Genomic DNA, 7,866 nt, shown 5'->3' with positions numbered 1-7,866 from the left:
GTTCATGTCAGAGGCAGTCCCCACTTCCCACAACTATGGAGAGTGAGCTGTCCGTTGGCTAGATCTGAAGATTAGGGTGTCTGATTAGATCTGATTAGGGTGTCCAGGGTCACTGGATGCATTGTTCTTGGTTGGCACAGCAGTTTGTGCAGGTCCCCTGGGTCCAGATCCACCAGCCTTGATGGGCTTCTTGTGGGGCTCCTGGACCCTCTGGGTCCTTCTGTCTCTCCATTCTTCCATACCTCTCTTACCTGGAGTCCAATAGCAAGTCCCAGCATCTGTTCCGATCCTCCACTGAGTGAAGACTCTCAGAGACCATCCATGTTGGGCTAATATCCATTTATTTTTTAATATATATTTTATTAATTTATTCATAAGGGTCCTAGAAACCTAATATCCATTTACAAGTGAGTATATACCATATGTGTCTTTCTGGGTCTGAGTTATCTCACTCAGCATGATCATTTCTAATTCCATCCATTTGCCTGAAATTTTCAAGATTTCCTTGTTTTTAATAGATGAGTAGTATTCCATAGTGTAAATGTACCACTGTTTCTTTTTCCACTCTTCAACTGAGGGACAGTTAAGTTATTTCCAGATTCTGGCTATTACGGGATCCCCCGAGTCAATACTTTTAAAAGAAGTGAAGAGGAAGACTTCTTCATAAGGATCGTTAGCTGAGATTAGTTATTTTTATAGCATGGGTAGGGATATAACACACATTCAGTTGTCTAATGAATTAAAAGTAGCTCTTAAGAAGGAAGCCTCATCTTTTGTTTTGTTTTCTTGTTTTTCGAGACAGGGTTTCTCTGTGTAGCTTTGGCTGTCCTAGACTCGCTTTTTAGACCAGGCTGGCCTCGAACTCAGTGATCTGCCTGCCTCTGCCTCCCGAGTGCTGGGATTAAAGGTGTGCGCCACCATGCCAGGCTCGGAAGCCTCATCTTCACCGTAATCTTATGATGGAGCTTCCAGTTTTACTGATCGATCTCTAGCACCATGGATAGCTCCCTAGCATGGAGACACTAAAATGATACTTGTTTAATAAGAACATTTAATAAATACACACATACACAGTGCAGAAAGAATTTGCCATGTTAGTAGTTTAGGGGATGCCTTAGGGGGTAAAGTGCTTGCTGAGCAAGCATAAAGACCTGAATTTGAATCTCCAGCAGCCACACAACAAGCCAGGTGCAATGGGGGCTTGCTGGCTGGCCAGTTTAACCAGGTACCTATAGCTGTAATGAAAGAACTTGTGTTAAAAAATAAAAAGTAAGATGGAAGCCATAGAAGAAAATTACCTGAAATTCATTTCTGGCCTCTGCATGCATATGTGTGGATGAGTGCTTTTTTTTCTGCCTTTCTCATTTTCTTCCATTTCCTCCCTCAGCTCTGAAGTTGAGTGGCTATACCCAGAAAAATTTCTTTATGGGGCTGACCCATAAGTGTCAGTGGACCATGGAGCACCTATCCTACTCCCTCACTAATTTTTATTTATAATAAATAGGCATTGCTTTAGTTACTTTTTTGTAATGTGATCAAATATTGTTGTAAAAATAGCTTAAAGGAGAAAGGGCTTATTTTTCATCACAGTTCCAGGGTGTAGTCCATCTTGTTGGGGAAATCATGGGAGCAGAAGTTTGAATAAGTTGGCCACAATGTGTTCACAGTAAGAAAGCAGAAGTTTATGGATGCATGAGACTGCTCAGCTCCTTTTCTTCACATACGTAGCTCAGGATCTTAGACATGGAATGGTGCCACCCAGAGTGGTAGACTTTCCATTTCAATTAAGGCAATTGACATAATTCTGAAAGTCATGACCAAAGACCCATCTTCCAGATGATTCTATATTCTGTCAAGTTGACAATTAACACCAGCCATCACACCTCCACTTCCTGTCAATTTGACACGCAAGTGCATAACTTATAAGTGATAACCTTTTATCCCCTGTCGCTTCAGGCTAGTGACCATGCTATAATGTAAAATACATTCAGTCCAACTTTAAAAGCCTCTGTAGTTTTTAATAGCTAAAATAGTTTAAAAAGTCCACAGTTTCTTAACAATGAGCTGTTATAAAATAATAAGTCATATACTTCCAACATATAATTGTAGGAAGTAAATATTCCTACTCCAAAATGAAAGAATAAGAAACCAGCAAGAAGTGATCAGACCAAAGAAAGACCAAAAATACAGTAGAGTTACTGTTATCCACAAAAATCTTGCATCTCTATGTCCACCATCTAGAACTCGTGATGAAATTGACTGGTCTCCAAAGAACTTGGGTAGGCCCATTTTGCCAGCCATGCCACCTACAGTACCTACAGTCTCCTCTCTCTTGGGTTGCTCCACTTCATGGCCAGTGCTCTCCTTGAAAGACCTCCCATAGTCCTGGAATATCCTTCTCGGGGTCTTCACTGAAACCTAGTCTTTATGTCTCATTTCTATGCAGCAGTATCTAAGAGTCTCTTTGAAACATTTCTGACCCTGGTATGCATAGCCTGGTCTGAGCTGCTTTATTAAACTATGCAACAAGACTCCATGGTTCTCTCAATACTACATCTTTCATACATCCCTGCCTCCAAAATGTGCACAGAAGATGAGCCTGTAAAGTTCTACTGTAAGGTCAGGATGCAGCCTAGTTCCTCTTGGAACACAATAACATCTGCTTTTTGCACTGGATCTTGGGGGAAAGTTCTAGGCAGTTGCTTTGGGAGAACAGTGAATCCTCTCAGACATATTCTTCCTCTGGTCTTTAATTCTTTGGATAAACTTGCAATTTTACAAATTGGAGCTTTTGATGGTTAGGGTCCTGCTCTCAGAGTAGCTTTTCTTTAGTGCTGAATGCTACTTTTCTCCCTAATGGTGATATCCTCGTTAACAATTATAGCTGTTTTGTTGTCTACATTCTCATTCTGCAGAATTTTAATCTTGTCCACACATCTTTACCAAAACAAACAAACAAACAAACAAACAAACCCAAATTAAATTTAAATAATAGAACACATATTTAAATTCTAGTTCTCTCAAAGTCTCAAGACATTGGCAGAAAGAAATCATGTTCTTGTCCAAATAAGAAAAATAAATCACACAAACAGTTCCTATTCTGATTCCTCATAATGTTCTCATTGTATTCTGAAACCTCAGAAGCTGGGCCTCCATTGTCTGCTGCGTGTTGAGCTTTCTTGCCTTCCAAGCTTCCATTGGTCATTAAGATCCATTTACATCATCCAAAGGCATTTCTAAACCAAATCACTGTTGGGGGATGGGCTAATGTATTTTGATGCTAATTACTGCTTGCTGTCTCTGTGACCCACCTTCTGATTAATAAAAAGCCATCCCACCTGGGCAGGGCAGATGAGATAGGTGTGGCCAAGGGTCCCAAGAAAGAAGAGAGAGAGGAATCCTGGGAAGAAGAGAGACCACTGTGAGGAGGAAGGAGAAAGACCGGAGGAGGAGAAGAAGGACAACATGGATTAGATGGAGGAGAAGAACATGGCTGGTGTCGATGGGGAATTTGGCCCAGATAATGAACATTAACAAGTATTTGGGATTATGGATGGGAAGTAGATTGGTAGAAATTGGTAGAAACAGATGGCATAGGATTGGGGCAGGGATCATATACCTGCCCTACTATGGGAAGTAGTTTAGAGGATTAATGTCTGCCCTGCCCCAGGTTAACTAAGGCTATTTTAAAATATAACAAATGTCTGTGTCTTAATTGATTGCTAGCTGGGCCTATGGATAATACAGATAATTTTAAAACAACAAATCTCTACTTTCCTTTTGGAAAGTAGCTTCAAAGCCCAAAAAGCTACACAGGCCGGCTTGTCTAGGAGCACATCACACTTTTGTACCTATTGCTATCTCAGGTACTTTAGTTTTGCTGTGATAAAATTCCCAAACAAAAGCAATTTTAGGGAACTAGCATTTATTTTGCCTCATAATGTTATGGTCTAGTTCACCAGGGCAGGGCTATCAAGGAAACAGAAGGTTGGTGTGAGTCCACCTTGCATGTCTGTTTTGGGGGAGCAGTGGGAAGTTTTCTCTGTCTGACTTCTTTCACACTGAAATGTGTGCCTCCATCTCATGGAGGACTCAATGGACATGGACACGGGCCCTCTCGGGCCTCAGAACTACCCTTTCAACTGTGAACTAGAGGCTGACAAAGATTATCTCTTTAAAGAGGACAGCGATGAAAATGAGGCCCAGTTACTATTCAGAATGGTCAGTTTAGAGGCAGGGGCAGGAGACAGATTACACATCATGGTGGCAGAAGCAATGAACTATGAAGGCAGTAGGTAATACTGACAACTTTGAAATGTTTATACAACCAACAGTTTCCCTTGGAGACTTAGAAGTTACACCACCTGTCGTCTTAAGGTTGAAGTGTGGTTCAGGGCCTGTGCACATTAGAGGACAGCAGTAGACAGCACCTAGCAGCTGTAGAGCAAGATGCAGAGACAGAAGATGAGGACGAGGAGGATGTAAGACCCTTTAGTATGTGTGGAAAGCGATCAGCCCCTGGAGGTGATGACAAGTTTCCACAGAACAAAAGTGAGACGTGATGAAGATGGTAAGGACAACGACAAAGGTGATGAGGATGAAAAAGGTGATGCCGATTTTAATGATGAGGAAAATGAAGAAAAACTTCCAGTGAATAAATCTACGTAAAATACCCTAGAAAAAAAAGCACAACCAAGATAAGAAAGATGTTTTCTTCAAGGCTGTCAAATACAAATAGTCAAAACACCAAGAATGTAACATTTATATAATTACTGATTGTATCATGGTTCCTCTTGCTATAGGTAGTTTATTGTATATAAGTGTAATAATATAAATGTATATGTAAAAAATAAATGTTTAATTAATAAAAAAATGCACAAAATCCAACCAAAAAGGTAGACTTAAAACTGTCAACACCAAGATCAATGGATCAAGAGTCCTTCAAAAAAACAGGAAAAAAAAAAAAAACCCTCCTAATACACCAAAAGTTCTATAGAACACATAGAGGCAAAAGTGCAAGCAAGTATAGAAAAAGGTGGTTCTCTTCCCAAAGTAGAAGCCAAGCTCATTAATGTGAAGAATTGCCTCTGGATGACCGACCAAGAGGCTATTCAAGATATCTGGCAGTGGAAGAAGTCTCTTTAAGAAATGGTTGAAACAGTTTGAAATATTCCACCTTCATTTCTGTAATAGTTGATATCTGGCTCTGCCTTTTATAATGCAAAGTAGAAACTTCCCTATTATGTTTAATAACTGTTGTCTAGGTTCAATTGCCAAGAATGTATTGTTTAAAATGCCTGTCTAGTTTCAAGGTTAGAACTCCACTCCTTACTTGATTTTAAGTATGTATGGAATGCTATATTAGGTCGTAGTAGTAGTGGTGATCAGATGTGGAAATGGTAGGGAAAAAATATGCATATGAAATAACTTCAGTATTTCAATAAAGTAAAAAAAAAAAAAGAAAGAAAGAAGAAAGAAAGAAAGAAAGAAGAGAAAAAGAAAATAGGAGCTTGAAATACCTGGTCATGCCGGGCGGTGGTGGTGCATGCCTTTAATTCCAGCACTCGGGAAGCAGAGGCAGGCAGATCAATGTGAGTTCGAGGCCAGCCTGGTCTACAAAGCGAGTCCAGGACATCCAAGGCTACACAGAGACATCCTGTCTCAGAAAAAAAAGAAAAAAAGAAATACCTGGTCATATTACAGCCACAATCAAAGTAGCAGAATTCTATGAATGCCAGTGCTTCTCACTCTCTCAAGGATATAGATCCTAGCCAGGGAATCATGCCCCACACAGTGCCTTATTTCTCACCTTAATTAAGGCAATCAAGATAACTATCCATAGATATGCTCAGAGTCACATCTTCAAGGTAACTTCAGATTTTTCCAAGATGAAAATTAACACTGTCAGTCACAGACATATTGTATTTAACTCTTTGTCACTCATTTTTTGGACACTAAACATTTTTATCTGTAAGGATACACAGGGATATATCTGTTTGCGTTTCTGTCTGTGAGTATACTGATGATTTTATGGCCTTCTACATGGGAGTAATTATACAGTTCCATTTTCTTCCTAACGTAAACAGTTTGGCTGCATATATCTTTGTGTTTGTCTCTGAGTTCATAAGGCTTCCAGAGAGGTAATTAGAGTTGGGAATGTGGGTATCAGCATCTTCATATTCTGCTTATTGTCAGTGGCTCCCCAGTGGCAGCAGTTTCCACCCCCAGGAAGCTGTATGTAGGAGGCCCTTCAGCCCAGACTCACACAGACATGCTTTCATCTTCTAACATCTTTCCTTGGTATTTCTAGTGCTCTCCCTGAGTGTCTTTCCTAGGTAGTTACCGGTCCCCAGGTTGCTCTTTTCTTGTAACTATAAACAAGAAACATTCTTTATGAAGATTTAGATTATTACTTCTTGTTTATTAATATATTGCACGATCGAGGAAGCACTGCGGGTGGCTCGGTGTGGTGTGTGTGCGTGCGGGCATCCATTATGTCGAAGGCATCCTTTAAAATCACGCTGACTTCGGATGTGCGGCTACTGTACAAAGTTTTCAGTACTCCTGAAAGTACACCTTTCACAGCAGTGCTGAAGTGTGCAGCTGAAGAATTTAAAGTTCCTGCAGCTACAAGTGCTATTATTACTAATGATGGAATAGGAGAAAATCCTGCACAGACTGCTGAAAATGTTTTTCTGAAGCATGGCTCAGAGATGCAAATCATTCCCAGAGACTGAGTTGGAAACTGCTAATATATGGTTTTTGGCATACACAGCCATTCAGAATAAATACTGCTATTTGTTGACGCTCTATGATTGAAATCAGACATTCAAATACAATGAAAGCTCCAAGAATCAACGAAACATGAGAAGATGACTCTTGTCCCTTCTTGCTCATGTTTTTATGGGAGGAGAGAATACTATAAGAGGAGGGTACCACACCACAGGTCACACAGTGGTGACTGCTGCCTCACCAGAAGAAAAAGGTACATCTTTGATAAATAGACTATTCTTTGAAAACAAACAAAAACAACAACAACAAAACTAGAGGATGAGCCTGCTAATTCTTTTCAGGAACATTTGGAAAATTATAATTCACAGAATATGATGTATTTTCTAATTTTAAATTTTAAAAGGGTAGTGGATCATAGAGGCATTTGACTTGACCTCATCTCACCTGCAGGCCCATAGCAGGTTTTTGAATTATATATAACCATTGTGTATATTAGTTGCTGTTGCACACGAAATACCTTCTACAGTAGTGATCTTGTGAAATCAAGTGTGTCACGGTGGGAATTGACAGTATTGCAGAAATATCCTTGGCTAAATTACACATTCCTTAACAAATATCTTAAAAAGGCTTTAAGACAGAATTCCTTAAACCATTATTTTGAGAATTTTATTTATTTTTTGACTTTTTTTTAATTGATTTATTCAGATTACATCTCAATTGTTATCCCATCACTTGTATCATCCCATTCTTCCCTCCTTTCTGCTTTTACCCTATTCCCCTTCCTTATATCTGTGACTGAGGAGGACTTCCTCTCCCACTATATGGTCATAGGCTATCAAGTCTCATCTTTTTTTTTAATTTATTAATTTATTCTTGTTACATCTCAATGGTTATCCCATCCCTTGTATCCTCCCATTCTTCCCTCCTTCCCATTTTCCCCTTACTCCCCTCCCCTATGACTGTGCCTGAGGGGGACTTCCTCCCCCTTTATATGCTCATAGGGTAGCAAGTCTCTTCTTGGTAGCCTGCTATCCTTCCTCTGAGTGCCACCAGGTCTCCCCCACCAGGGGACGTGGTCAAATATGAGGCACCAGAGTACGTGAGAAAGTCATACCCCACTCTCCACTCAACTGT

General features: G+C 40.0%; 1 protein-coding gene and 1 pseudogene across 1 annotated transcript; both read left to right on the top strand.

Moving 5' to 3' along the window:
• Positions 1–4,083: 4,083 nt before the first annotated feature.
• On the top strand, positions 4,084–5,145 carry LOC127188668 (nucleophosmin-like; annotated as a pseudogene).
• Positions 5,146–6,494: 1,349 nt separating this feature from the next.
• On the top strand, positions 6,495–6,737 carry LOC127188667 (ubiquitin-fold modifier 1-like). The gene has a single exon (XM_051145082.1). It carries the CDS (start codon positions 6,495–6,497, stop codon positions 6,735–6,737), a length of 243 nt encoding a protein of 80 aa, XP_051001039.1.
• The last annotated feature ends 1,129 nt before the right edge of the window (positions 6,738–7,866 follow it).

This window comes from Acomys russatus, chromosome 4 (assembly GCF_903995435.1).
Source record: "Acomys russatus chromosome 4, mAcoRus1.1, whole genome shotgun sequence".
Classification (NCBI taxonomy): domain Eukaryota; kingdom Metazoa; phylum Chordata; class Mammalia; order Rodentia; family Muridae; genus Acomys; species Acomys russatus.
This window is presented reverse-complemented; position numbering and strand designations above follow the sequence as displayed.